Source organism: Ambystoma mexicanum, chromosome 2p, assembly GCF_040938575.1.
Source record: "Ambystoma mexicanum isolate Mex_15411 chromosome 2p, UKY_AmexF1_1, whole genome shotgun sequence".
Classification (NCBI taxonomy): domain Eukaryota; kingdom Metazoa; phylum Chordata; class Amphibia; order Caudata; family Ambystomatidae; genus Ambystoma; species Ambystoma mexicanum.
Genome location: NC_090923.1, coordinates 810,029,354 through 810,048,322, shown reverse-complemented (window position 1 = coordinate 810,048,322; position 18,969 = coordinate 810,029,354). Strand labels below are relative to the sequence as shown.

General features: G+C 45.6%; 1 protein-coding gene across 1 annotated transcript in view; it reads left to right on the top strand.

Moving 5' to 3' along the window:
- The window catches only part of PLD3 (phospholipase D family member 3), a 533,798-nt gene that overhangs the window by 102,680 nt on the left and 412,149 nt on the right, over nucleotides 1-18,969 (top strand). Inside the window, exon 2 of the mRNA XM_069644484.1 lies at nucleotides 17,572-17,650. Within this exon, the coding sequence (XP_069500585.1) occupies nucleotides 17,624-17,650 (27 nt within the window). The 5' untranslated portion in view covers nucleotides 17,572-17,623. The remainder of the gene's footprint in view (nucleotides 1-17,571; nucleotides 17,651-18,969) is intronic.

The following is an 18,969-nucleotide window of genomic DNA, read 5'->3' as shown; positions in this document are numbered from 1 at the left end:
TTTTGTGTCGGTGTCATACTTATGATACCATGCCTCCCTTACACCTAACACTTCAGATTCCTGAACTGGTCATTTCTCATCTGAATAAAATTGTGACTTTGGTTCCCAGAATGCAGTGTTATTGGATAAACAACCAAGACTGGTTATAATAGGGTCCCTCATGACATTAGGCAATTTAGCCGTTGCAGCTTAACTTTTTTGTATTGTATTGTTTAACAGACCGATCTCTTTTTATTGTGCCTCTGCCATTACACCAAAAATATCCACTGCTATTTGACAGTCTTTGCGTTCATAGATCAGGGCAATGCATAAATTAGTTTTCAAAAATTGATAAGCAGAGTTTGCTAATTAAAATGTTCTTGATTAGCAAATACACATATTTGATTAGCAATTGTGTTCTTAATGTTTTAAATGTCACCAGAAGTTGTGTACCCAAGACATAAAATGAGCAAGAATACATCTTTTTTATGTACCACTGAAGTAAGACATTAGTATTGGGAGCGTCTGTAAAACGTGAAAGGTTAGCTGAATGAATGGACACAAATAAATAAACATAATAGAAATGCTCTGAAAGCAGTTTTTAGTGCAAGGCTCTGTGCAGCTAGGTGCAGTCAGTGTTGCACAGGGAGGTGTGCCACTACATTGGAGACTTGGTCTCGGGCACTGTCTCCTAGGACAGGGTGAAGGCTGGGCAGAGGCACTGCGGCCTGGCTTGAAATGCACGCAGCTACTTGTAGATTTTGCTTGCATTCCCAGCTCCGGATTGGCCAGCTCTCTCCCACAGGTGCTCTTATATAATGCAATCATAATCGTAGAGAAATGCAAGCTCTGGAGGCAAACTACAGTGTATGGTATGGCAGTAGAACTATAGATGTACAAACTGGATGAAACTATTGATCACTACTTTAAACATATAGTTAGCTTTGTGAATTCATTATGTAAGCGGAAAGAAACTAAGACTAAAGCAGAGCGTATGGCATAGCAAGCAGAAAATAGGGCAAACTATATATTGTAGCATTACAGCCATCTCACATTTAGGTTAACTGGTATAAAGCAAAAGGGTGATAAAATGGAATGTCAAGGAGTTTGGCATCAGACCATGGGTTGAGCACCAGTTGAACAGATTATGCCATCAACAGGTCACAGAACTAGGTTTGCCATACATTTGGCTGTCTGATAAAGCACATTTGCAAAGGTTTTCACTCGTTAATATGACCCACTTTCCCCAACAATATGAAATCTAGCTTACACTGACATTTAGATACAATCCTGGTTCCGTGGGGGCGTTGGGGCGTGGTTGGAGCCCTCCCTCGAACTGGCTCCTCGAATTCACCTTCCCCTTCTGAGAATGGTTGGACCTGCGGCTCTGGAGCTGGGGGTTGCCCCAGTGATTTTGTGATGAACAGCTATCCATCCTGCTTTCCTTAGTAGGGGCACGTAGAATGGACCACGTTACTTCACTGGTCCGCGGGGGTGTTGATCCAGACCAGCTGCGACCAATCCACATATAAGTTAAGTCTTTGGTATGATTATAGTTCGTTCGATTAAAGCGCTTGTATTCCATTTTAAAAGTAATTCTTGCAATGTCTCATTCCATTTCCATAGGTGCGGGAAGAGAATCTGGATCGAAGAGAATCCGGAGACCTAAGAGGCTGATGGAGTTCCAACTGTGACAGGTAAGATGGTCTTTATAAGGGAGCATTAGTCTCTTGTTATGCGGCCATGCAAATGCATATGAGTCCTAACCTGTTTGTTCTTGTTTCCTCATAGATGTCGGCCACCGACGAAGAATGATGTCCGGTTCCTCGATGAAGATTGCAGGAGGAAGTCTCCGACTCCGATCGTGATGGAATGGAGGCAAGAAGAAGAGTCAGGCACAGGCCGCGACTAGTTGCAGGTGAGAGATGCGCTCCGCGGTGTGTGACTGGAGCTCTCAGCGATGTAGCGGTTGACAACAGGTAAGCAGTGCGATGCGCTCAGCGATGTTGAGGTTGGTAAAAGGCAGGATGCCCGTCTGGAGATGGAGCGGCTGTCAGGAGGTAAGACACGTCTGCAGCAATGGAGTAGTTGGAGGGAAGACGCTCGCAGAGATGGGCGGAAGACTGCAGGTAGGAAGCGTTCTCGGAAGAATCTTCAGGATGAGGCTGAGTACATCCAGAGAGGCACCGGTGAGTACAGCAGAGAGCGTTACGCTGCTTGGAAGCAGAATAACGCGAAGCGAAGGGCACGTGGATGGGCTGGCCTTATATAGGCTGGTTCAGGCCCCTCCCATTAGCTCCGCCTACCAACCCCACCTTGCCCTTCTTTGGGCCTGTAGCACGTTCCTTCCAGTTCTGATCTATGGCCGTGCCCGGCCCAGTGCACACGCCCTGGGCCTAGAGTGTGCAGAGCACACTTTAAGATGAGCCTGGCGCCAGAGGCGTCAGGACTGGGTCCAATGGGTCCCCCGGGATGAGGAAGCACTGGCCCCATGACTGGTGGCCATGACACCTAATTTGTATGTATAGTTTGCGTAGAGTATCCATATCATGTCATCACTTTAAACCCCACCTCCCTCTGATCCCCCAGGAGATTAGTGGGTTGCCCTGCTACCTCCCTATGTACATCTCACTTAATCAAAACTTACTTGCAAAAGCTCTGTGTGAGACTACTGGATGTAAATCAACTTGCCAATTGTCTAAGCTGTGTGCTGAATGCCATCAATGATGGTACAAGGAAGGTCTGTTGGGCCAAAAATGCTGTGAGGGGTCAAAGGCAAGACGGACACAAAGTTGTAGTCTGTGCAATGTTTGCAATTTTATGAAAATTAAAAAGGGGTGAGATAAACATCCATCTGTCCCAATCCAAACGAGAATGTTACTAACTAGCAAACTAAAACTAAAGAAAGATGACCTAGTGTCCAACTGTATCTGACCCTCACACTAATAAATATATAAACACAGTGTACAAGGTAAATGCATCCGATTTCAGTTCAACAAAACAGTGCACAAGGTTAAACTTATAATTCCCCCAAAGTATGCCATGTGACCAGGGGTTGGCTCCTTCCACTGGATCAATTCAGGAAGTCCTTTGCAAAAAGTCTATTTCAACAAAGTTCTATTCAGTTCAACACAAAATGTGTTTTCCATTCAGTATATTATTCCCCTTAGGAAACTAATGTCTCTTTCACAAAACACTTGTTCAAAAGTAAAGCAACTGTTTGCTTCAAAAAGGTTTCTTCCCAGAAGGTAAAGCAGATATAAAGATACCACAATATTCGTCCAATGGAATACCTTTGCCAGGATAGGACAGCAAATGTCTGTTGATATACAACAGTTTGTCAGGATGATAAAGTTAACAGTTTCTTTACACAACACCTTTTTGCCACAAGCACACTTCTTAAAAACAACTGCTTCTTTTCTGGTATATTCGCCTGCCAGGACTAACCGCTACTGATCCCTTTGCTGATTTACTCTCCTGCCAGGAAGAAAAACCCTACAACTGCAATTGGTCTTTTCTGTTAGTGGCAATATTTGTTCCAGAGTTCTCCACACCAGTATCCCATGTGAGGAGAGTTGAACAATGGCTATCTGTCTTTTATAATATCTTGGCAAGGTGAGTTGCCGGTTTCTCCAAACTGGCATCTCAAGAAAGGAGAATTGTGCCAAGTTGCCTCTACTGCTCTTGGCTGTTGGCAATTTGAGTTACAGGTTTCTCCAAGTTCATATCTCATAAAGGAGAATTGCACCCTTGTTACCTCTTTACCTATTCAGTATTCAAAATGTGCTTGGAGCACACCGGGATTACCTTTTCCTTCAGGCCAACTCACCGGTCTCCTTTGGTGTCTGTGTTACTTGTTGCTATTGCAGTGGACCTTCTGCGTTCTGACCATACCGTTGACGGCTACCGCTTAGCTTCAGTGGACTGCACGGCTCTTCTGTGGAGCTCTGCTGGGTCTCCGTATCCTCCCGCACACCTGAGCAATTCCCGTTGGGTCAGGAGCACGTCGCCCACACGGCTCAGCTTCTCCCCCCTCTGCCGTCCAACACTCTGCTTCCTGCTGCGCGTACACTGCAAAACTGCACACTTTCTCCTCCTGCTTCAGCTTTCTGCTGCTTGTAATCTGCAAAACCGCATGCCTTCTTTCCCTGCCGACCTCCCAACTTCATTGGCCTCTCTCCTGACTGCTTCTGCCTCTACTGCTCCTTCTCCCAGCGGTGTCTCATTTACAAGTTTTTTTTTTTACAACTTTATTTAACTTTGCACACAGATTATGCAGTTACATTTGCGACATTCAATTACAGTGATCATAATACATGTATTGGCCAATTTCACATTACGTTAACATCCTCAGGGGTTGGTTGCTCTGCTAGATACTGTTTGTACCGTGTCCATGTATTTCTGGGTCTAGAGGGGGTCATAACTGAGTCCACATACAGTTCTTCGGTGTCATTAGCCCACAGCATGTCTCTGTTCCAGTCCTCTACTGTTGGAGGGCGAGTGTTTTTCCACTGCATCAGGATAACCCTTTTTGCTAACGGCAGACTTAAATTGCGCAGTTTTCGCCAAGTTGGGTTCATTTTCACAACCGCCCCCAATATACACAACTGTGGTGTCCATTCAACCGGTTGGTCCGCCATCTTATCCAGAGCTCCACAGACCCCGGCCCAGTATTGACTTAGTTCTACACAGTCCCACAGCATATGGTATATATTGGCATTTTCAGAATTGCATCTTGGGCAGTAGCCAGAGAGAGTGGGATATAAACGCTTGAGTTTCGCTGGCGTGTAGTGGGTTCTATGGATAATTTTATAGTGTATCAATTTGAATCTCGAGTTGCAGGACACCAGCTTAGTCAGTGCACAGATCTGGGACCAATCCTGTTCTTCTATCGGCTGGTCCAGATCACGCTCCCAGGCGGCCTTTGTGGTGTGGGGTGTTTTCGGGCGTGTTTGCATTATAGTTTTGTAGAGAGTGGAGGCCGTAACCTTCTGAGTCCCCCCCCGTGAATATGTAACCAAGGCCCATGTTTATTTCGGGTTTGTTTGGGAATGATGGGTAGATCCGTTGTGTGGCTGTTGCAACCTTGTGGAATTGCTGTCTGTGTGCGTTTGTGTTTCCTACCATGTCCTTAATCTCATCCCACTCCACAAACTGTTTGTCCCGAAACATCTGTCCCCATTGTGTGATTCCTTTGGCAGTCCAGTGTATTGCCACCGCACTGTCCAAGGGGAAGGGTGTGTGGGGGTCGCCCCATATTGGCATGCTGGTGGTATAGTTTGCCGCCTGCAAACATATCATTTATATTGGCCCATGCAGTGATTGTGACATTGAATGGATGCATAGTGTTGTATCGTTTAGGTGTGGGCCCAGTGATTTTCTGTAGGGCCAGTATCGCCTCCTGTTCCCTTGCGGGAGGCGGTGGGGGGCCAGGGTTGAGGAAGCATGTAGCCCAGTCGGTAGCGTAATCCGCCTGTGCTGCTAGGTAATACAATTCCACGTCGGGAGCCATTAGGCCGCCTCTGGGATACGTATCTGTTAGCACCCTCCAGCTCAGCCTCGAATGACCTCCCCACACAAACGCCATACATGCACTATTAATTTTGGAGAATCGTGTGCGACCCGGCCACACGGGTACTGTACTGAACAGGTAGAAAAGCTTAGGCAGAATGATCATTTGGATTAATGCTATCCTACCCATCATTGATATTGGAAGGGCATTCCAGCACTTTATTTTGGTGCAAAGTGCGTCTGCCAGTGAGGTGTAGTTTAGTGTTCGGGAGAGTTGAGCGGATCTGGCGACTGCCGCACCTAAATAAACAATGTGTAATGGGCTCCATATAAGGCCGTGGAGGTTCTGGGGCTGCATGGTGGCATCCGTGAGTGGGAATATCTCTGATTTATTGGGATTTAGGCGAAGACCTGAATATTCACCGAACTCTTTCACTGCAGCCAGCACCCTGCCCAGTGTGCGGTCTGGGTTCTTCAGGTATAATAAGATATCATCCGCATGAAGCGTTATAATATGTGGCTTACCCTCTAGCCATATCCCGAATGTGCTAAAATGGAATCCGAGTATGTCCGCTAGGGGTTCAATAACCAGGGCGAAGAGTAGTGGGGAGATTGGGCAGCCCTGCCTAGTAACCCCCAGTAGTTCAAGTATATCTGTGGAAGATCCATTAATTCTGATCTTAGCGTATGGTCGCATGTAAAGTATTCGGATTCACCTTTATGAAGTTTGGGCCAAATCCATAATTTCGCAACACCCCGAACAGGAACGGCCATGAGACAGTGTCAAATGCTTTCCTCCTATCTAAGGAGACAGCTATACCTTTGGTTTCTGGTGGTATCGTGGCAATGATTTTGTGGCATCTCCTTATATTCGTTGCTGTAGATCTGCCCAATATAAACCCTGCCTGATCTTCGTGTATCATGTATGGCATCAGTGGTGTAAGCCTAGATGCTATTATTTTGGCCAGGATTTTGGTATCAGTGTTTATTAGGGATAACGGTCGGTATGATCCACAATCCCCAGGGGGCTTCCCCGATTTCAGCAGGAGAGTAATTATAGCTTCCCTGGTGGTCTCGGAGAGTTCCCCTGTGTTCAGAGCCTCCATCCACACAGCGTGGAGCCTGGGAACCAGTTCTATAAAGAGTTCAGTAGTGAACTCAGCGCTTCGCCCGTCTGAACCCAGCGCTTTCCCGTTGGGGAGAGCTTTTATTGCATCGAGTATTTCAGGTTCGGTGATGGGTAGCTCAAGTTTTTCCCTGGTGGTGTCCGCTAACGGTTGTGGGAATCTGGGCCAGGTAGCTCTCAATCTCGTCATCTGTTGCAGTGCTTTGCGGGGAGTATAGGTCTTTGTAATAGTCATAGAAGGTCTCCTTCATTTTGTCCTGGTCGGTGGTTACCGCGCCATCAGGCATCTGTATGCATGGTATGGTAGTGGGGCCATTCTCTATGCGTACCGTTCTAGCTAATTTCCCCGGGCGTTCCCCTTCCCCATATCTACGGGCTGCAGCTGGTCGATCAAAGTATCTGACCTCCTGTTCTGCGGTCTCGGTGTATTCGTCTAGTTTGGTCTTTAGCTCAGAGCTGATTTGGGGTGACGGAGCGGATGCATATTGTGATTGCAGGGACGCTATTTGAGATTCTAGCCTACTTAACCTATTCCTAATGTCTTTAAGGATTCCCCCCTCTACGGATATTGAGTGACCTCTGATGCAGACTTTGAACGCCTGCCATAGTATAGACTGGGTAGAGACAGAGTGTTCGTTGTTATCGAAGTAGTCCTGTATATATTGTTTCATCGAGGTGTTATAGACCAGATCTTTCAGGGCTGCAGGCTTGAATCTCCAAGGTGGTCTGGAGAGGACCCGACCAGGGATTCTTAGTGTTAGCTGTATCGGTGAGTGGTCTGAGTACATTCTTGGGTGTATATGGGAGTCTGTGACCCATGCCATGCTGTCCCCATCTATGAGCCATAAATCTATCCTGGAGTGCATATCATGGACTGTGGAGTAATAGGTGTATTCTCTACCGATCGGGTTCAGTGTTCTCCAGGCATCTTTTAGTTGTAGATCAGCCATATGTAGGTGTATTGCTTGCGCAGCTTTAGTCAGTGTTCTAGCTTGCGTAGATGTGCGATCAAGATGTACATCCAATATTGTGTTAAAGTCCCCACCACAAATCACTCGGGCTGTCGGGTATCTTGCCAATTTTTCAAACACTGAGGCATAAAAGTCTGGTTGGTCGATGTTCGGACCATACACGTTCAGAAAGACAAATTCTTTGTCACATAGGTTGCCATGAAGCATGACATATCTCCCCCCCCCCCGGATCACACTGAACATCAATACATTCAAAGGTCAGTGTTTTGTGAATCAGAATTGCTACCCCTCTAGCCCGGCTGGAGTATGTCGTGAAATACTGATGCGAGCCCCAGTTAGGCATCATGTAACGCTCACCTGATTCTCGCAGAGGCGCCGGTCTTGACTGGGCGACTACCGTATCTTCAAAGGTGATGTGTAGCACCCGGTTGGCTCTTTGGGCTGGACCTCTGTGCACTGTATGCCTGACTTCAAGAGTAAGATGTCTTAGGTAAGTGAATGCCGAGCTCTCCATCTGCCTTGGGGCAGGGTGCTGTAACCAGTTTCTTCACTGGATCGGTAGCGCAGGCCTCTTGACTTCAGAGGACGGCTGTCCGTCGTTTACTGCACGAACGGTAAGTTTCGAGTAATTCTATTGTCTTTAAAGTCTTTAGCAATGATGTCTCTTGTTTTGCAGGTTCCGGCGATAGCGGATGACGGGCTGAAGTGAGTTGAAGATGGAGTCCGTATGATGAATAGAAGCGCCTGGAAGCACGTAAGTAAGCGCTTGTTGCCTGCTTCACGATGCGCTCTAACTGTCTTTTATTTTGCAGGTACGAGTTCGGAGCGGCTGCAGGGTGCCGGAATACCCACTGGGGTTGATGTGGAAAGGAGTAATGGCACGTGAGTATTAAAGTTCCCCAATGTCTTTAAACGCACCTTGTTTTGTCTTTCAGATGCAGGATGCAGCGCCGAAGGCCTCCGGAGCGTGCGAAGAGTCGGTAAGCTTTTGTCTTTCAGATGCCGGAATGCAGTGTGAAGACCTCCGGAGCGCACGAAGAGTAGGTAAGCCTTTGTCTTTCAGATGCCGGAATGCTAACCTGTTCTTTCTTGTCTTTATAGGTGTTGCTGAAGACTAGATTCAGGATGGTAAGCCTTTTTCCTTAGGCCCAGGATCCGATGCAGAAGACACGATGAGCGTTCTGCTGCAGAGGATGCAGAATAACGCAAAGCAAGATTCATCCACCGGATGTGGTTTAAATAGCCTCCTGTAGTGCTTAGGTGTCTCCTTCCACAGCCACGCCTAGGTAGGAAAAGAGTTCCTGCTTTCCAGAAGAGTTCCAGTGTTCTGAATCTAGGGAGTGGCTCCTGCCCCACCCAACAGGAAAAGTAGTTCCAAACAGAAGAGGATCAGAGGCTCAGCTGGCAGGCAAGTAAGCAGCATGGTCTGCTGCAGGTAAGTCCACCCAAGCATTATGAGCCCGGCGCTTCCAGCGCTGGGACTGGGCACATTTATGAGCCTGGTGCCACTGGCGCCAGGACTGGGTCCAAAAGGTCCCAATTGGGACTGGTTGGCCCTCGGAACCTGGGTTATGGATCTGCTTCCAAGGGAGTTGGGAAAACCCTGACCTTTTGGAAGCAGAGATCATGACACATCAATTGTCGTCCTTGACGCGGACTAGAATGCGTCTACTGTAGGAAGATCACCTTGGCCGTGTGTCTATTTAGGTTGGCCAGTATCTTCCCCCTCTTAATCCTAGATCCCAGGCCCCTTACATTCCAGCTAAGCATATTGATGTTGTCTTTGTCTAAGCTAGCCATTGTCTATGGGGTGTACAAAACCATGTGGCCTCTTATAATCTGCCATTGTGGGATGGAATGACGGCATGTCTGAAATCTGTGTGCTTTTTCTTGTATAACAAAACCCTGCAACTCCCGTCTAAGTCCCTCCTTCCACCCTCACAGTTCCCCAAACTTCAACTGTGCCATTAGATATCCATCCCTCCCCACCCAATACCATTTCAAGCACCTGCTACAGGGGGGGCTGCGGCGTCTCCAGAGCCCAAGCCAGCTTCACTTATAGGTATCGTGGCCGGTTTACGCACGTTGCTCTCGCACATTCTACTGACTTCTGGGACGGTGTTTCCATAGCCGATTAGAGATGTACATACTACATTAGTGTCCCAGATGCGGGCCTCCAGGGTGGAGGCTTCAGGCGTTGTTGTTCCTTTTCACTTCAAGGACGGGATGAGAATATTTAGGTCTCAGTCTTGTTCAAATTGCCCACACTTTAAGACTGCCCCGTGTTCGGTGGGATATGTGTTTCTATAAAGGTCGCCGCTTCTTCGGGAAATGTGAAAAAGTAAGACTTGTTTTGATGCTGGATTTTGAGCCTGGCGGGGTAGAGCATTGCGTATTGAACTTGCCGTTCGCGTAGAATTTTCTTGACTCCTGTAAAAAGCTTCCTTTCCTGTTGGACCGCCAAGGTAACATTTGCTTCCCATTTGAGCTCCTGTTTTTCCCTGGCGGTTTTAAGGATCAGATCTCTGTCCCTGTAGTTTAACATGCGTGCTATGATGGGCCTGGGGTAAGCCCCGGGTTTCGGTTTCGGGACCAGTGATCAATGCGCCCTCTCGACTATGAACATCGGTGACCATCCGGGATCACCCAATAGTGTGCGGAGGAGATCTTCCACTGCCTTCTCCACTGATCCTTTCATGGCTCTTTCTCGAACGCCAATAATGCGGATGTTGTTTCTCCTAGATCTCGCCTCCAAATCTGCACATTTGGACTTCCCCGTTCCAAGTTCGATAGCCATTGTGGATACCGTGGTTTTCAGGGCCTCTAGAGCGTCCTCAGTGCCAGATATCCTGGATTCCGCCTCCGTCATGCGTGTGGTTGTCTTGTCAAGTTGTAACTTAATGTTGGCGACACTTGCCGTGATCCCATCTAATTTGTCCGTGAGTGCAGCGAAGTTCTGTTGCATCGCCTGAAAAACGGCCTGGGGGTCCATCATTGTAGCCGGGGCCGCCTGGTTCTCCTGCACCGACGTTTCCTGGTCTGTCTCGGGCTCTGCTTCCCTCTGCATCGCGGTCGTGAATTTGTCGATGGTTCCTCTGCCTTTCTTCGGGCCAAAGTTTTTGGGCAATCGTCCCCGGAATGGGAGATGTGGGTTATCCAGGCGCTCAGTGGGAAGGCCGTGTTGGTTCCACCACGATTCGCTCTGCGCTATATCTGCCGGCGGCGCTGGAGTCCGCGCCCCGTCGCAGCTTTATTAGAGGGGGCAGTCGTTTCTCACTGTCATATATGGATGAATGGAGCGCTAGTTTCGGTGCGCCTATGGTCAACAGTCCCTGGGAGATGGTGGCCCGCGTAGGCGGTGCGGGGAGGCCCCCTCAGGGATAGCTGGGTGGCGTGCTGGTTTGAGGCGAGGGGGGCCTACCTCTTCAAGTGCGGTCCAACCACAGGGCAGGCCTTCACCCGTCCGGGCCTCTCAGGTTCCCATGCGAAGAAGGCGGCAGGTGGGCCAGTGGGCGATGCACGATATCCGGGGTAGCCGCGGCTTCCTCACGCTGGGTGGACAGCAGGAGCGGCCCAATGGTGCCACGCCGGGGCGGGGTTCCTCTCTCTTCCCGCTGTTCGCCGATCTCCGGGCCGCCCAAAGATCATCCGGGCCTCTATCTCCGAAATCCCCGCACCGATCAGTCTGATAGTTTGTGTGGGGTATCTGAAGATATTGTCACCCGTCCTCTGCAAAAATCGCGGGTAATCGGAGCCTGCAAATTGTCTTTTCCGGCTTTGTGGCCCTGGGTCTAGCCGGAGCTCACACGAGAGCCGCCATCTTCTCTCGTGCGCAACAGCGCCCCCCGTCTCATTTACAAGTTTAAATGTCCTGCTCAGGTGCCTTGACCTCCAACAACTAGACCACACATTGCTATGTTAGCAGCACCTTTGATCCTCATTAACTCTCTGTCCCTCTTCCTCGTCCCAGTAGCACATGCATTATGGATCCTGAAGTCCATAGGGGTTTTGGTTCTTTTACATTTATTTAGTTTTGATTGCTTTGTGATTTAACATTGGGATTAGGACTTCTTCCTATGACAGAACCATCATAATTCGAGTATGTCACATTGGATTCATGAACTCCAAATGTGCAAACCGTATTCTATCTGGATAGAATGCCCTGTCATGGGAGGGACTAGAACAGTGACAGCATGCCATTAGGCATTTGTGAATTACAGGATCCTCGTAAGAAGAGTAATACTGTCTCTCCCAAAGGAGTCACCACTTACCCCTAACAGCCATCTCCTCCCATGTGGTCCTCCCTGACGACGCCACCCCCAAGGCCAGGATCCAGTAGCCGCTGCCTTCCCCATACCATGTGGGAGGGGATTTTAGGCTGGGGTTCAGTGATGAGAATGCAGGATTCATCACAATGCTCAGCTTTCACTTGGACACCACACACTAGCTGTTGTCTTATTGCAGAATGACTTGTGTGGCCTGTCCTTGTTAACCTCTCTCACTATCCGCTTGGCTGGCCTTTGCCTTGGATTTGTTTACCCTATTATTTTCTGTTAACTGACTTCGACCCGTTTGTTGGCATACATGCCGCATGCCGTTTGGGTCGGCCCTCAAAATGTGCACTAGCCATTGGCTACTGACGATTGCCATTTGACAAGAAATAGAGTGCTTGTAGCTTGCAACTTGACATGTGTTTTCCCTTGGTTTGGGTGATGCCCATCCAGCCCTATTTCATGGTCCTTTGCAATCTGGGAATCTGTAATCTGAATTTTTATGGTGGAAGCGCAAAACCTCAATTCCCAGAATGCAAAACATGTGATGGGGCCCCTGAGGGACCCTCATTTGTGGAAACAAGGCACAATCACCACACACGAACTGATACGCCAGACACGAGGTTGTATTCCCAAAATCTAGGGTTTATTGCAAAGCAAACAGTCTCAGTTGGCCAACTGGTCCCACGCCCCGCGACGTGTGTCTATCAGACCTCGGGGGACGCAAGAGAATGAAATTTATACAACAGTTACATATATACAAAACAAACATCTAGTAATCAGTAGTGTCACAAATTATATAGCCCCTATTGCATTTCCTTTGAACTAGGCACAATGATTGACAATGGTGACGAGTTTGACACCTTCAAACAGTCGTTGTATAACAGTTTGCAATTTTGTAAGCCCACAGACACTAAGTCTGTGTTTTAAAGAACACAATGCTTCTGTTTTCTGCAAGCAAGCTGTGCGTAGGTAGAGACACATTCCTGGCCTTGCTATCTCCTAGTTGCTATTCGTGTGCTGGGGGGGTCAACTTGCTCTCCAGGGTTGTACCGGGCTCAGGAATGGGGGGGCCACAAAGGAGAGCATAATTCAAGTCATTTAATGTTTGCTCCGGCGTTCCTACTGTGCTTACCGAGACTAGCTGGCACCTGCTGTACTGATTAAAATACCTAGTTGCTCTCTTTCCAAGGATATGCGAGGGAGGGGACCGGACATTTCTGTCTGAGTTACTGCATTATGTTTCAACATGCCACTCGCGGCTTTGCATTGTGCACCAGTGAAGCAGAATAACATTTCAACAAAGCAGTTTTACATGAGGCAAAAAGCAAATGTTAGAGAGAAAACAAAATGGCGATTTCAGTCGCTTCAAAATGGCCGCACCTCAGTCAAGCTTATGGCTATCTATTTCTAATACTAGATGCATGAGACGGTTGGTCTTCGGCCAACATAATACATAGCCTTACGATCGAGGGGTGTCTATTTTTCTAGAGCGACACATGAACTAGGACTGCACAAGCATCTCCCAAATGACCTGAGGCATGCAGACATGTATGCCCTCCTCTCTGCCCTTGATAATAAGCTAATTTCCGGCCCCATCTCATTCCCACAAGCACTTATCAACTATCAGCCAAATTGCAGGCATCAAACTCATCAATCCATCCAACCTGGACGTGAGCCATTCACATTCAAAGTCATCTTTTTTTTTTTTTTAAACTCTTTATTTCGCATTTTCAACAAGTTACAATAAACAAAATTAACATCCTAGGTCATTGAAGTGAAAAATACATAACAGTGGAAAACAAAATAAAACACAATTCCAAACCATAACTGTATTCCACCATATGAAACTTAGGACTAACCTAAAACAAAGCCAGATGTATCAAACAAATGACAACAAACAAGTAAGACCACACAAAACAACCACATAGACACCACAAACCCCCTCCCCATATATTAATGCTAATAGACCAATGCACTCCATTCCAGAACCTAATCTAGCATCATCCATAAAGGTAAATAAAGCTCCCCCACATTTCCTCATAAAGGGATTTCTTGTTTTGTTTACAATACATCGTTTTCTCAAGTCTGGATACAATTCTAACATCTAAAATCCAGTCCTCCACCATCGGCTTCTTCCGTGTCTTCCAGACCCTCAACACCTGTTTAGCCGCCACCAACAAAACTTTGATTACCCCACACGATATCACCCAACTCACATCCCGTCCACCACTATACAATAAAAAGATGACCGCTAAGGGAGTGCATGGATTAACAATGTCCCAAATTTGATCGACCCTATCAATAACCTCCCTCCAAAAACTCACCACTCTTTCACAATACCATAACGTATGTATCAAAGAACCTTGTTCTTTCCCACAACCCCAACACCGATCATCACCAACTAATCCCAATTTACACATACGAACCGGGGTCCAATATATTCTGCCCAATATCCTTTGATGTATATAGCGTAATTGCAAATCCACTTTGGCAGTTGTCGGCACTCTCCAAATCTTTTCCCTTTCTCTTGGCGTAAGTTCTCTGCCCAACTCCTCTGTCCATGACAACCTCAGCTTGTCCCATGAATCTAACCATTGTCCATCAGGTTGCATAATCTGCATAAAAGTAGACACTTTTTGGAGTCCAATTTCCAAAATATTAAAATTCTCTGGTTTCTTCAAAAATGGAGCGCCCAACATGTCTCTCCGTTCTGATAGTAGAGTTACCAAAATATCATACCTTCTTAATTCCCTGTTCCTTAACCCAAATTTCTCAACTAAACTTGCAAAAGGTACTACCCCTGCAGCACTCCACACATCACCAATAGTCAAAACACCCCTCTGAACCCAACTATTCCAATTCAGTACCTTATTATTAAACTGCAGACCAGGATTATATCAAAGGGAAGCCTCTTCATAAAGATAAAGACCTTGTCCAGTTCCCACTATCCATGACGACAAAGCTTCTTTAGTAGCCTAAACCGCCTTCAAACACTGCACCTTCTTAGGCAACTTTCCAAAAGAAAACAAACATTTAATATCATAAGGCAAAAACCGTTGTATCTCAATTTGTACCCACCGCGGCACCTTGTTTAGAATTTCACCAGCGTAATCAGACACTTTCTTTAACAAAAAACCACTACCATAATTTTTCAACACCGGGTACCCAAAACCCCCATCTTTAACTTTCCTGACCATAATATACCTGGGAATCTTGGCCCTCTTCCCAAATCCCCACAAAAAATCCTGAAATAATCTGTCTATACGTGCAAACGCTCCCTTTGTAAAATGCACAGGCAAAGATTGAACAACATACAGAACCTTTGGCAGCAACATCATTTTAATAGCATTAATTTTACCCCAAAGAGGTAGATTGACACGTCCCCATCTCATAATATCCCACCTAAGAACCTCTATAATTTTATCCACATTATAATTTACCAGCTTTCTAAAATCTTGAGTAATATAGATACCCAAATATTTCACACTAGAATATTCCCATTTACAATGCCACCCCAGCAGATGCTCACATCCATGTGAAGCCCTCACCGGAAATACCACAGTTTTATCCCAATTGATCCGATACCCAGATAGTTTACCCACTTCCTCAAAGACCTCCTTAAATACATGACCTCCTACAACAGGATCATCCAAGATGACCACAACATCATCCGCATAAGCCAAAGCTTTGATTTCCACATCTCCAACAGCAAACCCACGGATACACCTCATCTGACATATATATGATAACAAGGGCTCCAATACCAAATTAAATAACAGTGGCGACAAAGGGCAACCCTGGCGTGTGCCTCTAAACAATGGAAATGACATAGAAAACCCCTCATTCACCCATACCTTTGCCGATATGCCATTCTGAAGTGCTTGAATAGCTTTAATAAAGAAAGGACCAAAACCTAATTTCAACAGTGTATAATTCAGGAAGCCCCAATTCACCCTATCAAAGGCCTTCTCTGTGTCTAAAAAGATCAACAAAATATCCTTTATCTCTGAGTCTGGCAAACTCAAAATGTCTAACAGTGTTCGAATATTATCATATCCATATCTTCTCTCCATGAATCCTGTCTGAGATTGCTCTACTAACTCACCCATATATTTTTTGAGCCTCAACGTCAATATTTTGGTAAAGATTTTTAGGTCTACATTAAGCCAGGAGATAGGTCGATAATTACTGCACCTTTCTAATGTGCACCTACCCTGCGTCCGAAGGGTAGGGAATGATGGAGGAAAGACTACACACTTAGCTGCTGTTTGTGTGCTCAAGCACATCTCATATCAGACTCTGCCGCCTTCAACATACCTCATCCAAGCTTAAGGACCCAGCAGCTGTCACATGCAGGCACAGCTCCACAGAATACCAATTCCTTCTGCCAAGCCTCTCATATGCTTAGAGATCGGGTCTCACTGGTTGTATCATTTGACCTGTGAGACGGTCCTGCGGCGCATGCGTAACCAGGATCGGCAACATTTTTAGATTGTTGTCTCTGCACTCCAGGACGGGCCTCCTAGTTCCTTCTGACTCCAGCATTCCCAGGTCCCTCCAAAAGCTTCAGCATGTGGGGGCATGAAACATAACTTGCCCCCTATAATGTTTAAAGAACAGAGGGGGAGTTGACCCCATTGCTTCCATTTACTTGATGCACATACCCAAAAGATGTATTTGCACTTTTATCTTCACCTTCATATCCCCGCCTCAAATTTGCTGCTATTGTTATAATTCAATGAGTTTCTAATGACAGTCCTTTATATCTAGTGTTAGCATCTCAAAGCTTGAATACTCTTTGTTTGTGGTACGTGTACACTTCAAATAGTGAAAGTAGGAATTTGTCTTTTTGTAGAGGCCATGATGATGCTGCCTGCAAAGCCCCTCTGGTTTAATCTTTGTGCCAGCCACAGGAATCAAAATAAAGATTTGATTAGCAGGCACTAAATGTATCTACTCAGTATCCCCACGAGCAAGTACAGCCTCTGGTGAGCCATAAACTAATGCATAGAAATGGTACTTTCAGTACAGTTGTAAATTCCTACATTTGTTACAGTTAATAGCCTTATGCTTTAAATGGCTTTACGTGCTCCTTTTTACACACTCTCCAAACACATATTAAATTAGTTTATTTGGCACTAGTTGGCTTGGAAAGACAAAATAAGCTCCTGGTAGGTGTTGGTGAACCACTATCTAGCCTCTTCGAGGCTACAAACAGGAGCTAAATGGCTCCCAGCATTTTCTATCATTTGGCCATGTTCGAGGTCTCATGAATGAGCCCAAGCACATATTAATGCCTGATCCTATAAAGGGGTTTCTAAAAGCACAATGTGCTGCTGAGGCACACTGACCTCTGAGAAGGTCACTTGTGTAGCCCTCGATTGTACAAGGAATGTTTATTTATGAATGGGCAATATCTCAGCGATCTTCTGCAGAAGAACCTATTTCACGAGTAGAAAACCACTGGGGCCTTCATCCGTAGGAAATTAACACGGGCGGCCACCCCCACTTGCACAATTAGGGATATCCCAATAATGGAGCATGTCTACACGCATGCTTAGTTTCTGCAACAAGAAGCGATTGGAGTGGTTGTTTTGACGTAAAAAGAACACTGCATTTGTGTTCTGCAGTTACACTTCTCTTTTGCTCTTAATTGTGGTGGCAGTGACTCTGTTAACCTGTCAGTTTGTGTCCTTTTTTTATCTTTCAGATTCCTGAACGGCTTGCTCCTAGCAGCAGTTGGACATAGGTTTTCCACAAAAATGAAGCCTACCATCCAGTACAAAAAGGTACAGTCTGAGGCAAGCATTAATGAGTGAATTTCTGTATTGTAAAATCAAATCTTGTTTGGTTTACTAGCTTTACCTAATGGTCTTGAACTCCTCCAGAGAGGATTGTGTGGATTAGCTGTTAAGCACAAACCTGTGTGGCAACCAATACATGTCTGGTGTTAATTTTTTGAAGGGAGAATGGGGAATTTGGATATGTGTGGTGTGCGGTTTTGCTGTTTACATGGAGTATGTTTAGTGCAGAGGGTTGCACATCCCAAACCATGGTGCTCTGTAGATGCGGGGGGAGGTGCTCGCTGGGAGGAAGGAGAGAGGTGAGGATCCTTAAATTGTCTTCAGATATAGAAAAACTAAAAGAAAAAGCACAGACTTCTTGTGCAACTCCTACCTAATATTGGGAAACTTGATCTGCTTCCAGATGAATCCACTATGTGAGGAACTAGTATTTGGCGTGTTTTAACCATTAAACGTCAGTGTTTGCCCATGGCAGAAAATTGTGATGCCAGTTTCAAAGTGCTATTCTGCTGTTTACATTGCCCCTTGAAAGTTATGGCAGTAAAATGATAAATTACTTTCTCAACTGATCTGCTTTGAGTTGATGCTAAAAGTACAAAGACTCAAATAGCGTACAAAGAACATACAACTATCTATAAAGCTAGTGTAAACATAAACACATTAAATATGTTTCAATTGTATGCATGTAAAAATGTATGGATCCTTACCAAAGTGCATTTACAAGTTTCGATCTAAATGACATAAATAAAACAATATTGTATTCCGAACATACGTTATTGTTTTTATTGTACTCCACTGATGAAAATAGTTGTCACAATTGTTAAAATAAACACACACAAAATGCACTGAAAATGTACCACTAAGTAAATGTTTAAAAAATCAAATCTACAAAATAGAAAAACACATAAAAGTAATAAAGTGCAAAACACAAGTAAACAAGTTTTAATAAAACATGAAGAAGAAACCGTGGCAATGTAATGTTGTTGAAGAAAACGCACATATTCACAAAACGTCTGAATAAAATGATACACCTACAAAGCATATTCACACAAGCCATCATCCAACTACTAAGCTTAAACAAAGATAGTTACTTAGCACAGCAACAAAATAAACAGCAAATTTGTTTCCTGGCTCACTCTGCAAAAATGATCAACAGATGTTAATAAAGCTGAGTAATGTATATTTTTTTAAACACACACACAGATACATGGCCATACAGATTACATTGAAGAAGTTAAGACTTTCTTCCAAAAATGTTATTTCAGTGCACTGTAATTGGCCAAAGCAAGTTGAACAATGCTTTC